This window comes from Cibotium barometz, chromosome 36 (genome assembly GCF_041138505.1).
Source record: "Cibotium barometz isolate CiBa-2024 chromosome 36, ASM4113850v1, whole genome shotgun sequence".
NCBI classification, from domain to species: Eukaryota; Viridiplantae; Streptophyta; class Polypodiopsida; order Cyatheales; family Cibotiaceae; genus Cibotium; species Cibotium barometz.
In genome coordinates this window covers 32351989-32373808 of record NC_141081.1, presented here as the reverse complement: position 1 = coordinate 32373808, position 21820 = coordinate 32351989, and the positions used below count along the sequence as shown (strand labels likewise).

The following is a 21820-nucleotide window of genomic DNA, read 5'->3' as shown; positions in this document are numbered from 1 at the left end:
ACACTACTGAACTAGATTTGCCACGTGTGCATTCTTGTTTTAATGTGGTGGATGAGGACCCTATCGGCCAGCAATTGAGCATCTAAGCAAATAGATTTATGCATGTCCATGGAACTGACCAACAGTAGGTCGGCCAGTTTATTAATTGCTCATTGTGGATAGTTATAATCCATGCACATTACTGTTAAGGGGCAATGTTTAAATTATCCATTTTTTGGGCTAAAATAAAGGCTTTTCAAATACAGAATGGAGGGCTATTTAAAAAAAATGAGAACTAAAAAAAGGAAGATAATGGCCATGGCCATGGCCACGGCCACGATGGGTGTTTCTCCGCTTCTATGCTACCATCGTCTAGGTCACCAGTCTCTCCCTACCCATCTCCTGCATCTACGTGCACCGAAGAGGCTTCCCTCACAAGCCCATGGCTGCTCGCCATTGTTTGCCTTGCCTCCTCTCACGTCGCCAGACAGCCCCTCCTCCGACCATACAAGCGCAGATGATGGCCCCGGTCGTACTGCCGATCATCACCATCAGCCTGGCTGTACCGTCGTCGAAGAGTTTTATGCCGGCATAAACCGACGTGACCTCGACTCCGTGCGCGACCTCATCGCAGAGGACTGCATCTACGAAGACCTTGTCTTCCCACAGCCCTTCGTCGGCCGGAAGGTACCCTCACTCTCTCTGCTCATGCATAGAATGCACTTGATTTGAGGATTAATATTCTGAAAATGAGAGCTTAAAGAGTTGCATTATGCTTCACTACAAAATGAGACCTAAGAGAGGGAGGAAATGGATTGCCATGTCAAAGAAAGCATGCCATGAGGTGAGTTATACCAGTAGCATTGCTCTTAGGTTTCGGAGGACAAGCAAACCGGCCAGGCTCCCCCCAACCTGATGGTTAATTAATTTCTCAAAGACAAGCAAACGGGTAGCTCCAAAACAACAAGGGGATTGTCTCCCTCCCGAGTCAAGGAGATCATTGCCTAGTTTTCTTTTCCAAGAAGAGATCTTCATTAGTCTTAAAAGAAAACATTCGCGAAAGTGAACTACAAAGCAACTCTTGTGTGGAGCAAAAAATACATCCCTCAAGCAAGGTGCAAACTTCAAAAAAAACATAGGGGCCTCATAGCATGCAACCGGTATGATCGTGTAACACGTAGAAGGCCTTCTTTATACCTTTTCTTTTAGTTAAGCAATATACTTTAATCTTTCTATACAAGAGATAGATAGAGAGTCGACACCTGCAACATGCAGAAGCTTTGGGGGAGATCGGTAACGTCAATGCTCAGAAATCAGCACACTTTTCGCGATGGAGTTAACGCACAAAACTGAATGAAGATGTGCAGAAAATAGAGAGAGAGAGGGGGAGAGGAGAGGACACAGTATTGGGTCCCGAATACCCTTTGTAGGGCCCCCACCACGAATGGTGTATTTGCTTCATTAGAATGATGCAAATCTGAAAAGAAAATACAAAAAACTTGACCTTTCTTGGCTGAGATAACTCTGCCCTTGACCTGCAGTCCTTCACCCCTTTGCGTTAGCACTCCTTGGCTGTCCTGGCCCTTGATTGTCTTAGCACTTGGTGAATTATGAGATAACACAATGGCTTGTGGGCTTTGGTATTTATACTACTCCATAAAGGCAGTCGGCCAGCTCTAAACAAGGCGGCTGTCTTTAATTCTTCCCACGACTAGAAAATAGCAATAAATATGCTATTAAATGCTGAAAATATATGCGCATCACTCCCTTGATGACTGGGTACTAGGCGCCTGTGCAAGATAGGGCTAGGCACTGTTTACAGGCTGTTTGGGGACTGAACAGCCTATATGGGCTACCCCATACTTGCCCTTACAGCCATAAATAAGCTGTACAACCTGTATGCTTCCCTTGGTCTGCCCCTAGGGCTGTTCCTACAGTCCTTCATGACCTATTCATGGTTGGTGGGTACAGCCAGGGCCTTCTTGGCCCTCATGGGGGTGGTTTTACACTATCCCCATGTCCACACAAGTACTTGGGGTAGCCCTATGGGCTGGCCCCTTTCCTAAAAGCAAACCCTAACTATCTACACAATGATCTGGCATCCAGTACCATACCAGATACACAAAATCACTGACATGATTCCAAAGGGAGACTCACAGCGCGGACTGGCATTGTTTCATGTGCAGGATAGTGCACACTTGACCTTGGACTCATGTGCAGGACAATGCACACCTGACCTTGAACGACCAGGATGGATCCCTGGTTGACTCGTCCCGGACTAGGCTCACATGGGACCAGTTTACCATCCCAGGTCCTGCACCTTCTATACAGATATGTCTACGTGGCACCCAAGTGCGGGATGCACGTGACATCCCCTTCTGCTTAACTTGACGGAAGCTGCATAGCCTCCAAATAATCCGTCAATAACGTCGGATAGTCCTTGAAAAACTCTTTGTCAAGCGATACCGCTTCGTGGGTCCCTCGGTCTTGAAACTTTGCGAGGAACTGTCTTTGTCTTCGGCTTGAGCCATGCTTGAAATGATGCAGAAGGATCTGTTTTGGAACCATAACTTGTACTTTGTCAACAATATTTGGTCTCGTCTCGTCTTTAACTTCTGAAGGGATCGGACTTGCATATGGCTTTAATCAATTGACGTGAAATACATCATGCATAGTCTAACTCGGATGTATCTTTAACTGCATAGACACCTCATAAATCTTCTTCTGGATGGGAAACGGTTTGAAGCTCTTCAAAGACAACTTTGGGCATCGCTTGCGCACCTGCTTCAACCTTTGCTTCATAATCCGAAGATAAACCAAATCCCCTTCCGAAAACTTCATATCCCTTCGGTCTTTATTGGCTTGTCGAGTGTAGGCCTCTTGTGCATTAGCCAACCTGTCTTTAACTGACTCTAAAATCTCCTGGTAAGACTCTGTCACTCTGTTCGCTTCAGGTACTAAAGACGAAGTCCTGGTCAACAACGACTGGAAAGGTCTTCCAAACGCTGCCTCATATGGAGTCCTGCCAATAGCTGAGGAAAAAGAATCATTCAAAACAGCTTGAACTAAAGGCAAATAAGATTCGCACTTACCTTGCTGATCGTGGATATAACACTTCAGCACATCAAAGGCCAACTGGTTGTATATCTCTGTCTGGCCGTCCGTCTGTGGATGGAATGCACTGGAAAAATTCAATTTAGTACCAAAGTTATCAAACAATACCCTCCAAAAATGACCGGTAAACTCAGCATCTCGGTCTGACACTATGGTCCTAGGAATCCCGGCAATCGGGTACCAATGCCGAATGAACAACTGGGCAACATCCTCGGCGGTCACATTGGCCCTGCAAGGAATAAGCATAACAAATTTGCTAAATCTATCAACAATAGTTAAGCACTGCGTATTACGCTTACTCGGACTGGGAGGCAGATTCGTGACAAATTCCATTGAAATATCTTGGAAAGGACCCTCAGGAATTGGCAAGGGCTGAAGCAACCCTATCTTTCCACGAGGAGCTTTCACCTTTTGACAAATATCACAGCGTTGTACATATGTAAACACATCTCGCCTCATCCTTGGCCAATAATATGGCCATTCCAATTTCTCCAGAGTCGAATTCATGCCCTTATGACCACAAGTAATGGCGTAATGGGCATCATGGAGAAGAGCAGCCCTGAACGACTTCATGACACACAGTCGGCCTTTGTAGAAAAGCCAACCATCGCGTATCAGAAAGTGGCATGGTCCTGTGGCATCCAATGCTTGTTCCCATTGTGTACTGAATTCCTCGGAATCCGCGTACGTGTGCTTCATGTCATCTAGTCCTGTACCAACAAGATCGAGTCTTGTCTTTTGAATCGAAGTCACCTATCTCTTTCTACTCAAAGCATCGACCACTGGATTGGCCTTTCCTGGAAGGTACTCAATCATACCACCGAATTGCTGGAATATCTAGCTCCAGCGGTGTTGTCGGTCACTCCATTGTGCACTTGGCATTGTCTGAATCAAGCGTAATGCTTGATGGTCAGTGAGAACCTCAAAAGTCACGGCCATACAGAAAATGTTTCCAATGTTTCAAGGCCTGTATAACTGCTAGGAGTTCACGATTGTAGACCGAGTAATTTTTCTCTGCGGGCAGTAACTTATGAGACATGTAAGCTACTGGATGACCATTCTGTTGTAACACACCTCCAATTGCAATATTACTCGCATCAGTGATCACCTGAAATGGCTCGTCCCACGAGGCAAGTGTTAAACAAGGCGCTTCTGATAAAGCCACCTTGAGGTTCTTGAATGCCTCCAACGCTCGTGGAGTCATTCGAATCTGTTGCCTTCTTGTCTTCACGCCCTTCAGCAGATCGGTGAGATTTGTGGAGAGGTCAGAAAACTTGTCTGTGTGGGTGGAGTATGCCTGGCATATACCCACAAAGGATTTGATGTCATAGGCTGTCTGAGATATTTCCCAATTGACAATCTTGGCCACTTTAGCCGGATCAAGTTGAATGCCTTCGGCACTAATTATGTATCCCAAGTAATGCACCTGGAACAGATAAATTCCGACTTCTTTTCATTGACATAGAGCTCATTGCTTTCCAGCAACTTAAGGACTTTCTCCACATCAATGTCATGTTGCTCAACCGTAGCTGAAAATACCAGTATGTCGTCCAGAAATATGAACACACTTTCCAATCAAATCCCGGAAAACATGCATCATCATGTGGTTAAATGTAGCTGAGGCGTTTGTCAAGCCAAATGCAATGACCACAAATTCATAGTGGGCCCGTTCCGTACCGAAGGCTGTCTTGGGGATGTCCCCCTCCACAATCTGTCAGAATGCGCAGCAGAGATAATGACCAGATCTCGGAACACAAGAGCAAACGCAATGTAGAAAGAAAACAACACAAGAGAGGGAGAGAGATAGAGGCGTGTAACTCTGCTCTATATACACAAAGAAGATCCCGAATATGATATACCATGTGGCAAGGGCTATGGGGCCATTTTGAAAGAGTGCACAGAGCGGAAGCAGAGTGGCACTAGAATGTGCTGAACAGAGAGTGCAAGAGAGAGAGAGAGAGAGAGAGAGAGAGAGAGAGAGAGAGAGAGAGAGAGAGAGAGAGAGAGCAAACTATGCTGAATATACTGAACCAAAACAATCCCAAGCAAGAGACACTGTTAGTCTCATAAGTGAGGGAGCAAATATGTACAAGACTGAATGAACAATGAGAGGCCAGCACCCACTATTTATAGTGGGGAAGTGTTGGCCGACTGGAGTTCATAAACAGGCCGACTGGAGCTGTTGGACATGGCTGACTGGAAAAATGCCAGAATGGCTGGGAAAAATCCTAGAGAAATAGTGAAAAAGGGGTGGCCAGCCCACAAGCAAGGGCCATACAAAAGGGGACCAAATGGGCACCATAAAAGGGCAGAAACTGGGGATGAAAGTGCTAACATCCCCTCTTAGCACGAGATGCTGAACAAACTCTGAGAATCCGAAGATGAGGAGCCAAGGAAGCCTGAGAAACCGGCTTGGTGAACAAATCTGCAGCATTCTCCACGGAAGGACAATACTCCAAACGCAAATCTCCAGCAAGAACCCGTTCACGAACATAGTGATACTGAATCTCAATGTGTTTCGTACGAGCATGAAACATAGGGTTCTTGGCGATGGCGATGCAACTCTGATTGTCACACCAAAGAAGAGTAGATCCGGTAGGAGGACAGCCGAGCTCCTCCAATAATCTCCGCAACCATATCGCCTCACATGCAGCAGAACAAACTGCATGGTACTCCGCCTCGGTAGAGGAAAGCGCCACAGCAGGTTGCTTTTTATTGCTCCAAGAAATGGCTCCAGACCCAAGTGAAAAAACACAATCAGTGGTCGAACGCCGTGTATTTGGATCTCCAGCCCAGTTTGAGTCAGACCATCCAACAAGAGTGCGTCCTTGGCCATAAAAGATGTCAAAATCCAGAGTGCCACGCAAGTACCGAAGAACTCTGAGAGCACACAGCCAATGCTGCTGATGGGGTTTGGATGAGAAGGAACTCAATAAGCTGACTGCGAAGCATATGTCCAATCGGGAGTAGGTCAACCATACCAAACAACCGACGAGAACCCGATACTGTCCGTGATCAGTCCTTGGAGACGCATCAAGTGAAGAAAGCTTCTCACCAATATCCATAGGAGAAGATACTGGTTTGCACCCAGTCATTTGAAATCTGTCGAGAATCTCCGGAGTGTACTTCTGCTTAGAGAAGAAAATGCCCTTCGAGGTTTGCCAAATCTCAAAGCCAAGAAAATAATGCAAGAGGCCAAGATCCGTCATCTCAAACTCTGTCTCCAAAGCATCCATAACAGAACGAATCCGCACAGAATAAGAACCTGTAAAGATGAGGTCGTCAACATAGACCACAATGATAACAATCAACCCCCTCTCAAGGAGGATATAAAGGTTCGAATCTGCATGAGAACGGCGCAGGCCGAGCTTCTGAAAGAACTCATCAATCCGCTGGTACCAAGCCTGCGGAGCTTGCTTTAGACCATTTAAAGCCTTCTTCAGCCGGTACACATGATCCTGTTTGCCCGGAACAACAAATCCTACGACTGATCAATATAAACCTCCTGTGTAAGCTCTCCATTCAAGAAAGCCGACTTGATGTCCATCTGGAAAACGGGCAATCTATGATGTCCTGCAAGTGCAAGAACGGTGCGAATGGTAGTCATCCGGGCCGTCGGAGTGAAGGTCTCATCAAAGTCGACACCAGGGCGTTGAGCATAACCCAGGCAACCAACCTCGCCTTGTGCTTGTCCAAGCTGCCATCAGCTCGGAACTTTGTTTTGAAAATCCAACGCGCACCAATCACCTTATGCTGCAGAGGCCGAGGCACCAAAATCCAAGTGCCATTCAGTTCGATAGCATCCAGCTCTGTCTACATAGCATGACGCCAAGACTCATGTGAAAGAGCCTTGTCTACAGAAGTGGGATCAGAAGGACCATTAATGATTGTAGACATAAGAGCATAATTAATAAACATGTTGCCCTCATGAATTTGTTTCCCTGTAACTCTGGAAGAACGCCGAAGAGAACCAGGCGGAGAAGCAGAAGGAAGCTCACGTAACCCAGAGTCACGAACTGTCTGATGATACCAACTAGGTACAGATCTGCTCGAACTCGCCGGAGGAGCAGGGTCATCATCATCTGATTGAGAATCCTTAGCTGGAGGTGTACTGAAACAACGGGAGGAGGAGGAGGAGGAGGAGGAGGAGGAGAAGGAGGTGCAGGAAGAAGAAGCTCACCACCCCCCTCTGAAGATGTAGGAGTCTCGTCGAACACCACATCACGGCTCACAACAACTTTACCGGCCTGAGGATCATAAAGATGATATGCCTTGGACACAGTGCTGTATCCGAGAAAAGTCATGCGCTGAGACTTCGAGTCCAACTTGGAGCGGTGCTCCTTAGGCACATGAACATACGCCGTACATCCAAAAATCCGGAAATGAACAACGGAGTGGCACTAGAATGTGCTGAACAGAGAGTGCAAGAGAGAGAGATATGGGGCAAACTATGCTGAATGTACTGAACCAAAATAGTCCCAAGCAAGAGACACTGTTAGTCTCATAAGTGAGGGAGCAAATATGTACAAGATTGAATGAACAATGAGAGGCCAGCACCCACTATTTATAGTGGGGAAGTGCTGGCCGACTGGAGTTCATAAACAGGCCGATTGGAGCTGTTGGACATGGCCGACTGGAAAAATGCCAGAATGGTTGGGAAAAATCCTAGAAAAATAGTGAAAAAGGGGTGGCCAGCCCACAAGCAAGGGCCATTAAAAAGGGGACCAAATGGGCACCATAAAAGGGCAGAAATTGGGGATGAAAGTGCTAACACATTTTATATGGCCCCCATACAGCAGTTGCCCTGTTGTTGTAGGCAGCCGACAGGACTCCAGAAGTGCCCACGACTGTAATCACTAGTTGGCCAGCTCATAGGGGTGTCGGCCAGCACCAAGAAGGTCCACATACAGTCGGCCAGCACCACTAAGAGGACTGATGCAGTTGGCTACAAACAAGGACAAGCTGCCACCTCAAGGCTGCCTCCCAAGCCACATAAAAAATGGGAAAAATGGGGGAAAATACGGGGAGTGAGGAAAAATGAGAACAACACCTACAAGGGCGGGCACACCCACAACAAAGGCCCTGGTGTCTACAGAAAGACAGGAGATGACTTCTAACACCCCCTCTCAGCTCCTGGCTGTGAAACCAACCACAGGGAACTAGGGTGCCGCCTGAGCAAATCCTGAGATAGCGACTTCGTGAAGAGGTCCACCGTATTGTCCTCCGTCGAACAGAACTCTAGCAAGATGTCATCAGCAACGATCTGTTCACGAACAAAGTGCATGGGTTCCTCCAGTGGAAGACCAATCCTGCAATGCAACCTCTGCAACCTCACCACCTCACAAGCAGCCCGGTACTTTGCCTCTGCGACGACAAGGCAAAAGATGACTACCTCTTATTGCTCCATAAAACTGCTCGTGGGCTTGAAGTAGATCTCCTTGTGTCCAGATCTCCTTGTTAGAAGTCATCTCCTGTCTATTTTTATACACCAGGGCCTTTGTTGTGGGTGTGCCCGCCCTCATGAGGTGTTTTCTCATTTTTCCCCTCTCCCCGTATTTTTCCCCCATTTTTCCCTATTTTTCTGTGGCATGGGAGGCAGTCTTGTAGTGGCAGGAGGACCTTGAACCTGGCCGACTGCATCTGTGGAGTCTCTGGAGGTGTCCGATTGATTTGCATGGGTCGTGGACTTCCCTGGTGCTGGCCGACCCCCTCTGCTGCTGGCCGATTGAGTATTTTCAGTCGTGGGGATTTTATGTGTCCTGTCGGCTGCCCTACAGCAGGCCGACTGCTGATGGGGGGCCATATAAAATGCCCCCCAACCCCCTTGTCATTTTTTGCATCATTCCTGGGATCTTCTTGTGTATATAGAGCAGAGTTACACGCCTCTACCACTCTTATCTCTTGTGCTGTTATTTTTCTGCATTGCGTTTTGCTCTTGTGTTCCCAGATCTCCGCTGCGTATTCTGACATGGTATCAGAGCCTAGGCTCTAAATAGTTCTTGGGATTTGTGTGTGAAACCGGCCTCTGATAGAAAACCAGAGTGCGGTAAGAGCAATCACCCGTCCACTTGTAGTCTAGATGATAAATAAAACACAGATTGGGGCTAGAGTGCCCAAATCTGAAAACACAGCGACACCTGTTGGCCCCAAAGCTTGGCGCCCCTTGCGGTATTTCTTTATTCCATTAAAATAATATGTATGGCTGAGTACAACACAAAAACCAGCCAAGAGTTTACACCTGTAAGTCCAATCTGACTGCCCACAAATCCTTCTCAGCACAGAGGATCTATGCACACAGATCTGTGTCCTCAAGCAACACACTGTGCCTCCCTCTGATCAGCCAAGTTCACAAAGCAGGCCAGCCATGGGCATACATCTGGCATAACTCAAGAGCTTGATACATTTTCTCAGCTCAACATACATGTGCTGTTCAATCTCTGTCTTAATCCCTTGTCAATCTGCTATACTCCTCCTCTCACAAGGAGCCAGATAACACATACCTGTAGCAGACATCAAGCAATAGAAAGAGAGATAGATGAACAGAGTCAAGGCTTACCAAGTTCAGCTCGTGAAACAACACTGGAGGAAGCAACAGCACTAATCTGTGCCTGCAGGCACTTGAATCCACAATCCTGCTTCACACGTGTGCTTTCTCTTGCCTGTATCCTCCTCCTGATGCTCACTCCTATGCTGTCCTTGAAAGTACAGATCTGAAAATCAGCACAGTACCCGTCTGTACCGCCTCGGGATACGTGCCAGGCGTTGTACTTGCATAAACAACCTGCTGTCCACTTCTGTACCTGCCTGAATCAGAGTACACAGGCCTGTCCAGCACCTGTCTGCACCACCTGCAGCACTGTACTTGCTGTACCTGACTGCCCGTACACTGTACGGCAGTCGTACAGGGTGTACTTGCTGGAAAACACACAAAATCAGCCTGTACTGGTCTTCTGCGCAGCCAATCCAGCAGCTGTCCTGTGCGCCGCCAGCAACAGAGGAGAAAGAGAGAGAGAGAGTGTGTCCAGTACTGGCCGTACAGTGCTGTACGGCTGGTTTCACTCAGAAAAACAGCAACAAATCTGGTCTTCAGCAGTCGCCTCCTTCTCTTGCTTTTCCACGTTTTTTTCTCAAGCGCATGAGGGGAGTTCTCCTTTTGCTACACGATTCCCCAAAAAGGGAAGAGAGAGAGAGAAGAGAGAGAAAACTCCTTTTCCAATTTAATCCCTAGGGCCCCAACTTAATAAGTTCCTAGGGCCACTAAGGCCTAGGGGCAAACTTCAATAAACATTCAAACTTAATGTTTTAATGTTCCCCCTTCACACCTAGGGATGTCCACACATCTTAAACACTGTCCGGGCACCCCCCATGTGAATCATAAAATATTCTGACTCTGCAACCACCATGCCCACACTTGTCCTGCTCCATTTTCACAGGGCCATGACATACCCCCCTCTTGAAAGATGGCAAGCGTCCTCGATTGCATTCTGGTGATGCATCAAAATATCCAAAGTGAAATATACAATATGGCAAGATCAGCGTCCCAATCTCTCTGAGCCATACACATGTATCAACATTCACTGCAAACCAATGGCATAGTAATAGTCCAAGTTGTATACCACTGTGAACCATACATATCCACAAAAATCTCCATGTGACTAGTACACATATATCATAGAAGTCCCATAAACAGATGTACTGTCAGCCTCAGTACCTTCGGATGAGATAAAATCTGCACCAAGCGACCTCTAGATGTCATCTGAGCCTGTCTGTATCAAGGGAGTGGAGGTGCTACCCCCCTCTTGAGCATCAGGTAATGCTACAGACCCATGCTCTGCTGAACCTGAATGAGCCACAACAAGAGTCGGCTCTAACTCAAAGGCATCGAGATAAAGCTGCAAAACCTGAGGTGAATCTGTTAAGTCACCTTCCTCCATCCACTTCGCATCCATCGGTGAATAGTTCTTGAACTTCACAAGATAGCGACGGGAAACTTTACCTCGTACCTTCCTTTCTTTATGTGCCAGTATCTGCTCTGGAATCAGAACCTCATCAAGTTCCTCAACCTCCGGCTGAGCCTCATCTGATACATCCTCAGGCACATCCCCACGGAAAGGTCTAAGAAGACTCACGTGAAAAGCATTGTGAATCCTCCAGTGATCTGGTAACTTCAAACGATAGGTTACCTCACCAATCTTTTCCAAAACCTGAAAAGGCCCATAATATCGCATGCTCAATTTAGGGAATAAGCGCTCTTTACCCTTCATCTTCTTGAGTCTAGCCTTTTCAAAACGCAAAAGAACCCAATCACCCAATGCAAACTGTAAATCACGTCTGTGACGGTCTGCGGCTTTCTTTTGCTTCTGCTGAGTTTTCTGGAGGGCCAACTTAACTCTCCGATAAGCTTCATCCAAGCTCTCCACATACTGATCAGCTTCAAAGATCTTATCCTTTGTATGCAAAATGGGCGGTACCTTTTTCCCTCCTTCTACAATCTCAAAAGGCGCCTTGCCTGTCGAGCTATGTACAGTGTTGTTATATGCAAACTCCACCAAAGGAAGATACTTTTCCCATTGTTGCTTGTGCTCTGACACATAACACTTGAGAAGATCCAACAGTGTAGAGTTAGCCTCTTCTGACTGACCATCTGTCTGTGGATGAAATGACGATGAAAACTTGAGAGTTGTGCCCATGTTGTCAAACAACCCTCTCCAAAACAAACTCGTCATCCGTGGATCACGGTCACTAATGATAGACGTAGGCAAGCCATGATACTTGAAGATGTTCGCCATGAACAACTTCACCATATGATCCACTTTAATTGTCTTCCGCACGGGAATGAAATGAGCCTGCTTACTGAACCTGCATATGATAGTCCAGATGCCATCATTTCCCGTTTGTGTCCGTGGAAGATCAAATACAAAATCCATGGCAATGCTCTCCCAAGGTCTATCCGGAATAGGTAAAGGCTGTAATAACCCTGGTGTCTTCTGACGGTCAAACTTTACCTTCTGACATACGATGCATTGCCTCACAAAGGCATCAACATCTCTTCTCAAGGTTGGCCAATAAAAGAAAGTCTCCACTGCTTTAACCGTGGCGTCAATTCCTCTATGACCTGCATACGGTGGAGCATGACTTTCAATCATAACCTTGAGTCGCAATGGCCTGGTAACACACAGTCTGCCATGCATCAATAAAAACCCATCTCTGAGAGTGTAATGCTCATGCCGCTGACCCTCAGACATCTGATCATACAACCTTTCAAAGTCCTCATCATGGGCATACTGCTCTTTCATTTCATCAAGCTCATGATGATAAGCAAGTGAAACAGCAGAAACCTGTGGCTTACGTGACAAAGCATCTGCCACTACATTCTTTTTGCCTTCCACATGCACAATCTGGAAGTGAAACATTGACAAAAAGTTTGCCCAACGCATATGCTTCTCTGAAAGCTTAGTCTGCGTGAGGAAATATCGCAAGGTCTGATGATCTGTCTGCACAGTGAAATCAGCCCCAAGCAAGTAGTGTTTCCATGTAGAAAGAGCGTGAATTACAGCCAACATCTCTTTCTCATACACCTGTAAATGCTTCTCGGCATCTTGCAAAACTCTACTCTCATAGGCTATCACATGTCCCTCTTGCATGAGAACTGCACCAATGCTACTTCCACATGCATCACACTGGACAACAAAAGCCTTTCGGAGGTCCGGTAACACCAATACTGGGTCCGAAGTAAGCTTTTCTTTGAGCTTTTTGAATGTTGTAATTTCCCGATCAGCCCATCTAAACGGAGTTGCTTTCTTTGTCAAAGCATGAAGAGGTGAAGCAATTTCAGCAAAGTGCCGTATGTAACGCCTATAATAGGAACACAATCCTAGAAAGCTGCGTACATCATGCACGGTCCTCAAAGCTGGCCAATTAAGTATTGCTTCCACCTTTGCTGGATCCATACGGACTCCATGACCAGACACAATATGCCCCAAGAAATGTATATCCTGCAAGAAAAACTCACTCTTCTTGCCATTAACCACCAATCTATGGTTTCTGAGTTCTGCAAACACAATGGCCAAATGCCTTCTATGCTCTTCCTCAGTTCGTGAATGCACAATCATATCATCAAAGAATGTGCCCACAAACTCTCTATGAGGCCTGAAAATCCTGTCCATCATTCTGTTAAATGTGGCAGGCGCATTTGTCAAACCAAAGGGCATAACCAAGAACTCATACAACCCAAACGTGGTTCGGAATGCTGTCTTATGCACATCCTCGGGTCTAATGCGTATCTGATGATACCCGCTTTTCAAGTCAATACAACTAAAAACTGTGGAGCCCTGTAAGCGGTCCAAGATGTCATCGATCCTCGGTATGGGGAATCGATTCTTGATGGTATTCTTGTTCAGCGCCCTGTAATCAATACACATGCGCCAAGAACCATCCTTCTTCTGCACTAAGAGCACAGGTGAGCAAAAGGGTGATGAGCTAGGCTGAATCAACCCCTTATTTAATAGCTCCTGCACCTGACTCATAATCTCTTCCTGTTGGGCTGCACTAACACGATACGGCGGTCTATTTGGTGGAGTACTACCAGGAATCAGATCTATGGCATGATCTTCTGGCCTCTCAGGAGGTAATTCTCCTGGCAATGACTCGGAAAAACAGTCTTGAAACCCACTTAAGAAATCAGCCCTGTCCTTATCTAACATTGACAAATTAGACTTAGACTCATCATCCTGTGCATCCTTTACATAAATCAAGTACGCGGAAAGATGCTTTTTCATTACTGATGAAATCGCCGAAGCGGATACAATAGGAACAGATTCCCCTTTGAGTTTTACATCCAATACATGCTCTTTCCCTCTATGAGTCAGAGTAATTTTCCTATTGTAAGTATCCACCACCGCATGTACCCTGTGGCACCATGGCATCCCCAACAAAACATCACAGCCATCCAAAGGCATGATGAAGAACTCCTCGCTGTCCACATAACCCTGCAAATGAAGCCGAAGCTTCCCAATGATAGGAGTAACGGGTTCTGCATACCCTGGACAAGCCATATTTGCCTCATGTAACGGCCCCATCTCCTCTGCGCGAATCCCCAATCGGCCAGCCAAATCTGGTGAAATGAAGTTGGCTCTAGCACCTGTGTCAAAGAAGATCAAAGCATTCTGATCTCTCACTTTGTCCCATGCCCTGCACAACTCTGTAGCTTCACCACTTAGCTGCTCACCCACAAGATCAGGAACTAAGCCTGCAGAAGGCTTTTGTTTCTTTGGCTTGGGCTCTCCTTTATTGTCAGGGTCCTTCTTGGACGTTCTTTTGGGACAATTGAATGACATATGCCCCTCTTCAATACAGTAAAAACACTTTTGAGCATCTCTCAAAGCCTGTCTTTCCTCAGAAGTCCTCTTGGGCATTGGCAACTTCTTATACTTTGTCTCTGAAGACCCTTTAGCATCACGAGAAGCATGCCCAAATTTTTCAGCTTTCTTGCCCAATTTCTTACTGCCTTTAAACCCAGATGAACCACCTGTGAGTAACGCATTAGCTGTCATAGCATTTTCAATCATCTGTGACATGTTCGTTACTCTTGTCTTTATACAGTAATCTCGTACCTCCTTGGGCAGCCCACAACAATACTTCTCAACCTGCTCAGATAATGGCACGGCACGATAAGAAGTCACTGGGAGTAGAGCTTCCCAAAACTTCTTGTTATAATCCTCCAAACTATCACACTTTGAAGCATCCAGCTTGTGCCATGCTGTCATAACATCCACCTCAAATGTAGATGTGAGCCAAATGGAAGAGAAAACCTGTTTGAATTGGACCCATGTGGTGGGTGCTATGCCCTGCAAAAGAAGAGTAGACCACCACTGCAAAGCATTGCCCTTGAGAAAAGTGGCAGCTTTCCTCACCTTCGAGGACTCTGTGTAATTCCCACCAGAAAAAGCAGCATCAAACTGCTGTAAAAAGGTAAGTGCCTTCAATTTATCCTTGGCCCCACTGAAAGTGTCAAACTTCACTGCAGCTCCCCCTTCCTTGTAATCCTTCGCCTTGCCCATAGGCGTTAGATTATCATATGGAAGTGGTTTTGTAAGATTGCTGCCCCCAACATTCATACCCATCATTGGGTCAACATTTCCCATTCCAACACCAGGCATACCATACATCCCAGCCATGTTTCCAAACATTCCATGCTGCATACCTGGCTGCATGCCACCAAACATATTGCCTTGCATCCCAGGTTGCATGCTTCCAAACACATTTCCTTGCATACCGGACTGCATACCACCATACATATTCCCTTGCATGCCAGGCTGAAAATTGGCTCCAAAAGGCCCATACATACCCATGCCTCCCTGAGGATAACCCCCAGTCATGGATTGGAACACCGAGCCACCACCAAAATAACCTGGATGCATGTTCTGCTGAGGAATAGGTGGCTGTCCATAGAAGGAACTCTGTGGGTTAGCACCAAAAGCATGCTGCATGTTCGGAAACTGTGCAGGAGATGGATCCTGTGGAGTGGTACCACTATGACCTTGAGAAAGATTCTTCGAACGAACCTTCTTCTTCTTTTTCTGGGGCTCTGTGCGGGGCTCTGAGCGAGATCTCAAAAATTCAGCAAATCTCTCACTCTGTGTGAGCCGCATAAAAGTATCCATAACACTAGCCAAGCGATCTTTGAACCGAGCATCATCATCCTCTTTACCATGCACATCTTCTGGCTGTGTTACATCCTCATAAGGCTCAACATCTGCAGCCTGTTCTCCTGCAAAAATATCCTCAGATACATCTCTTTCAGGAGAAGACTCTTGCTCTTCTTCTTCTTGATAGAAGTACTCTTCCTCTGTATCAGACATGATTGCTGAATTTTCAGCGATGGCTTTCTCCAAAGCAACCACGAGCTCACCCCCTTCAGAAAGTTGATGATTGGTCCCGGCAACGGAACCTTGAAACCGGCCTCTGATAGAAAACCAGAGTGCGGTAAGAGCAATCACCCGTCCACTTGTAGTCTAGATGATAAACAAAACACAGATTGGGGCTAGAGTGCCCAAATCTGAAAACACAGCGACACCTGTTGGCCCCAAAGCTTGGCGCCCCTTGCGGTATTTCTTTATTCCATTAAAATAATATGTATGGCTGAGTACAACACAAAAACCAGCCAAGAGTTTACACCTGTAAGTCCAATCTGACTGCCCACAAATCCTTCTCAGCACAGAGGATCTATGCACACAGATCTGTGTCCTCAAGCAACACACTGTGCCTCCCTCTGATCAGCCAAGTTCACAAAGCAGGCCAGCCATGGGCATACATCTGGCATAACTCAAGAGCTTGATACATTTTCTCAGCTCAACATACATGTGCTGTTCAATCTCTGTCTTAATCCCTTGTCAATCTGCTATACTCCTCCTCTCACAAGGAGCCAGATAACACATACCTGTAGCAGACATCAAGCAATAGAAAGAGAGATAGATGAACAGAGTCAAGGCTTACCAAGTTCAGCTCGTGAAACAACACTGGAGGAAGCAACAGCACTAATCTGTGCCTGCAGGCACTTGAATCCACAATCCTGCTTCACACGTGTGCTTTCTCTTGCCTGTATCCTCCTCCTGATGCTCACTCCTATGCTGTCCTTGAAAGTACAGATCTGAAAATCAGCACAGTACCCGTCTGTACCGCCTCGGGATACGTGCCAGGCGTTGTACTTGCATAAACAACCTGCTGTCCACTTCTGTACCTGCCTGAATCAGAGTACACAGGCCTGTCCAGCACCTGTCTGCACCACCTGCAGCACTGTACTTGCTGTACCTGACTGCCCGTACACTGTACGGCAGTCGTACAGGGTGTACTTGCTGGAAAACACACAAAATCAGCCTGTACTGGTCTTCTGCGCAGCCAATCCAGCAGCTGTCCTGTGCGCCGCCAGCAACAGAGGAGAAAGAGAGAGAGAGAGTGTGTCCAGTACTGGCCGTACAGTGCTGTACGGCTGGTTTCACTCAGAAAAACAGCAACAAATCTGGTCTTCAGCAGTCGCCTCCTTCTCTTGCTTTTCCACGTTTTTTTCTCAAGCGCATGAGGGGAGTTCTCCTTTTGCTACACGATTCCCCAAAAAGGGAAGAGAGAGAGAGAAGAGAGAGAAAACTCCTTTTCCAATTTAATCCCTAGGGCCCCAACTTAATAAGTTCCTAGGGCCACTAAGGCCTAGGGGCAAACTTCAATAAACATTCAAACTTAATGTTTTAATGTTCCCCCTTCACACCTAGGGATGTCCACACATCTTAAACACTGTCCGGGCACCCCCCATGTGAATCATAAAATATTCTGACTCTGCAACCACCATGCCCACACTTGTCCTGCTCCATTTTCGCAGGGCCATGACAGTGTGAGCAAGAGGGGGTGGACTGTTCGGGAAGAGGAGAAGCAAGAGGACGGCAGGCTGATTTGCTGGACAGCCACTTGCAAGTGTTAGTTCTTCTTTGTTCCCAGCCACCCACCCTTTTCAGAGTACATCCCTGCAATGGCAGATCTGTTTGAGATGGCCGAGAGGCATGTGAAGATCCCGACACTCCCCACGTTCTTCCCGGTGGACCGTTAGTTGGACGGGAACAACTACGGCATATGGAAGGTTATGATGGAATCTGTTCTGGAGTCTTACGACCTTGCTGATTTCGTCGTTGTTGGGGTTCCACGGCCGGAAGTAGAGGAAGGGGAGTTACCGTCGATCCAAAAGGACCGGGAGGCACAGGCACAGATGTGGGATCGTGTCAACGCCAGGGTCTGTTCGTTTATCTTTCTCAATTGCCCACCGCAGGTAATCAATCATGTAAAGCATATGACGCTGGCCAGAGGTATAGGGCAGCATTTGGCCTCTCTTTACAACAGGATATCGCCCATGAAGAGGATTTCCTTGGAAGTACAGATGTGGGTTATGAGCCCTGCAAAGTCGTCGACGATGCGGGAGCATATTAACAAGCTGCAGGCTCTTCAGCAGGAAGTTCTTCAGGCTGGGAAGGAGATATCGTTAGAGGACATGGCCATAACGTTGCTGTCACACTTGCCCTTGGTAGTTGATTACTTGCAGAAGGAGGTGCATACACCAAGCTTTGTGGTTCTGGATTCAGAGGGGGTGGTTGACAGGTTTCCGAAGGCCTTGCGTGGTCTTCAACAGGTTTTTAGGACTTGTTTTTGCACCGTAACAGGTGTTGATCCTTGTGAGCAGTGTGATGCCTCTTTGACTCAGAAGCAGAATGGTTCATTGATCTGGTTGATGGACACCAGATTGGACGGGAGCTTCCTGGTGAGGCAGTTGAGCTCATGGTTGCAGATGACTCTTTGGGAGGCAGGATTGCGTTTCCTGTGGTTTCTTCGGCATGCGAAGGATCATGGACTCATTTACACAGGAGGGGGATTGATTGGAGTGACTCAGTTTGGGGAGGAGATCCGGACACGAGGAGATCTACTTCAGGCCCAAGAGCAGTTTTACGGAGCAGTAAGAGGCAGTCATCTTTTACCTTGTCGAGGACGAGGCAGAATACCGGGCTGTTTGTGATGCTGCTTGTGAGGTAGTGAGGATGCAGAGGTTGCATTGCAGGTTTGGGCTTCCATTGGAGGAACCATGGTCATCCAGAGGCACTTTGTTCGTGAACAGATCGTTGCTGATGACATCTTGCTAGAGTTCTGTTCGACGGAGGACAGTACGGTGGACCTCTTCACGAAGTCGCTATCTCAGGATTTGCTCAGGCGGCACCGCAGCTCCCTGTGGTTGGTTTCATAGTTAGGAGCTGAGAGGGGTTGTTAGAAGTCATCTCTTGTCTATTTTTATACACCAGGGCCTTTGTTGTGGGTGTGCCTGCCCTTATGAGGTGTTTTTCTCATTTTTCCCCACTCACTGTATTTTTCCCCCATTTTTCCCTATTTTTCTGTGGCATGGGAGGCAGTCTTGTAGTGGCAGGAGGACCTTGAACCTGGCCGACTGCATCTGTGGAGTCTCTGGAGGTGGCCGACTGATTTGCATGGGTCGTGGACTTCCCTGATGGTGGCTGACCCCCTTTGCTGGCTGACTGAGTATTTTCAGTCGTGGGGATTTTATGTGTCCTGTCGGCTGCCCTACAGGAGGCCCCGACTGCTGATGGGGGGCCATATAAAATGGCCCCCAGTCCTCGTCATTTTTGCATCATTCCCGGGATCTTCTTGTGTATATAGAGCAGAGTTTCACGCCTCTACCACTCTTATCTCTTGTGCTGTTATTTTTCTGCATTGCGTTTCGCTCGTGTCCCCGGATCTGGTCATCATCTCCGCTGCGTATTCTGACACTCCTCCCCAAACTGAGTCACTCCAACCGTGGAGTCGGACTCCATCAATCAATCCCCCTCCTGTGTAAAAGAGTCCATGATCCTTCGCATGTTGCAGAAACCACAAGATACGCAATCCTGCCTCCGAAAGAGTCATATGCAACCATGAGCTCAATTGCCTCATCCGGAAGCTCCCATCCAATCTGGTGTCCATCAACCAAATCAATGAACCATTCTGCTTCTGAGTCAAAGAGACATCACATTGCTCACAAGGATCAACACCTGTTACGGAGGAAAGCCAAGTCCTGGAAACCTGCTGAAGACCACGCAAGGCCTTCTGAAACTTGTCAACCACCCCCTCTGAATTCGGAACCACAAAGCCTGGAGTATGCACCTCCTTCTGCAAGTAATCAACTGCCACCTGCCTGGTTTTCCGAGAGGTCCCTGTGGAAAGAACATCCTCATCTACAGGAGTTTCTTTGTCCCGAATACTGCGAGACATCAGAGCATAAGTCACCTGTTCAGTTTCCTCTTACTGACGAACACAAGAACCACCAACATCAGTACTGGAAAGTTCCTGCCAACTACTGCCATCAACTGCAAGCTATCCACCATCTGGTCCTGGAAAGCCTACACCTGCAGCGTATCCACACTTAAGTGGCCATTAGCAGACTGCCACTCATCACAAACCTAAATCCTCTGCATGTTCGATACCCTGTTGTAAAGAGAAGCCAAATGCTGCCATATACCTCTGGCCAGCGTCATATGCTTTACATGATTGATTACCTGCGGTGTGTAGTTGAGGAAGATAAACGAACGGACCCTGGCGTTGACACGATCCCACGTCTGTGCTTGTGCCTCCCGGTCCTTTCGGATTGACGGTAACTCCCCTTCCTCTACTTCCGGCCGTGGAACCCCAACAACGATGAAATCAGCAAGGTCGTAAGACTCCAGAATAGATTCCGTCATAACCTTCCATATGCCGTAGTTGTTCCCGTCCAATTGACGGTCCATCGGGAACGTGGGGAGTATAGGGATCTTCACATGCCTCTCGGCCATCTCTAACAGATCTGCCACTGCGGGGATGTACTTTGAAAAAGGGTGGGTGGGTGGGAACAAAGAAGAACGTACACCTGCAAGTGGCTGTCCAGCAAATCAGCCCACCGTCCTCTTGCTTCTCCTCTTCCCAAACAGTCCTGTACAGTCCACCAATCAGCAACACAACAGTCCCCCTCTTGCTCACTCAAATCCCAACAACTATCTAGAGCCTAGGGCTCTGATACCATGTCAGAATGCGCAATGGAGATGATGACCAAATTTGGGAACACGAGCAAACGCAATGCAAAAAGAAAACAACACAAGAGAGGGAGAGAGATAGAGGCGTGTAACTATGCTCTATATACCCAAAGAAGATCTCGAATATGATACACCATGTGGCAAGGGCTGTGCGGCCATTTTATATGGCCCCCATACAGCAGTCGGCCTGCTGTAGGCAACCGACGGGACTCTAGAAGTGCCCACGATATTAATCACCAGTTGGTCAGCTCATAGGCATGTCGGCCAGCACCACCAAGGTCCACGACTTGTCCACATATAGTCGGCCAGCACCACTAAGAGGACTGATGCAGTCGGCTACAAACAAGGACATCCTGCCACCTCAGGGCTGCCTCCCAAGCCACAGAAAAAATGGGAAAAATGGGGGAAAAATACGGGGAGTGAGGAAAAATGAGAACAACACCTACAAGGGCGGGCACACCCACAACAAAGGCCCTGGTGTCTACAGAAAGACAGGAGATGACTTCTAACACAATCCTCACCTGGTGGTACCCACTCTTTAAATTAAGTTTCGAGAACACCTTTGCTCCATTCGGCCTCTCAAGAATATAATCTCTTCGAGGCATTGGGAATCTACTCTTGATAGTCAGCTTATTGAGTGCACGATAATCGACACACAATCGAGAAGACCCATCTTTCTTCTTGACAAATAAGATCGGTGCTGCAAATGGCGACACGCTGGGGCGGATGAAGCCAGATTGCAACAATTCTTGGAGTTGGCGGTCCAACTCCGATTCCATTGCCTTGGAAAGGCGATACGAAAACTTGCTCGGGGGTTCTGAGCGTGGGAGGAGGTCAATCTTGTGGTCCTCCAGTCTGGATGGGGGGAGCTGGGGAGGGAGATTGTCCCAAAGAAAAATCTTCTAGAACTTTTCATGGAGAGCCAAGTACTTCTCGGAAGTACTGGCCATTGTTTGGGTTTTCTGGATGTATATCATCGCACAATGTGCGCCTTTCTGACTGCTCGCTTAGCGTGCAAGTGGCTTATGAGCGAAAAGTTCGGAATTCTTGGTTCACACTTAATGGTCACTGGGGCGTTTGACACATTCCGATTGATCTGGAACGTGTGCTTGTCCCACTTGACATCAGGAAGAAACTTG

General features: G+C 47.3%; 1 protein-coding gene across 3 annotated transcripts in view; it reads left to right on the top strand.

The window, feature by feature from the left end:
- The first annotated feature begins 261 nt into the window (after positions 1-261).
- The window catches only part of LOC147617809 (uncharacterized), an 84115-nt gene continuing 62556 nt past the window's right edge, over positions 262-21820 (top strand). Inside the window, exon 1 of one of the 3 annotated variants that reach the window (XR_015262260.1) lies at positions 262-666. Coding sequence is in view for 2 of the 3 variants with exons in the window: in XM_086776069.1 (XP_086632195.1) it covers positions 268-666 (399 nt within the window). In the remaining variant the exon portion in view is untranslated. The remainder of the gene's footprint in view (positions 667-21820) is intronic. The other 2 variants (XM_086776069.1, XM_086776066.1) reach the window with 2 other exon arrangements.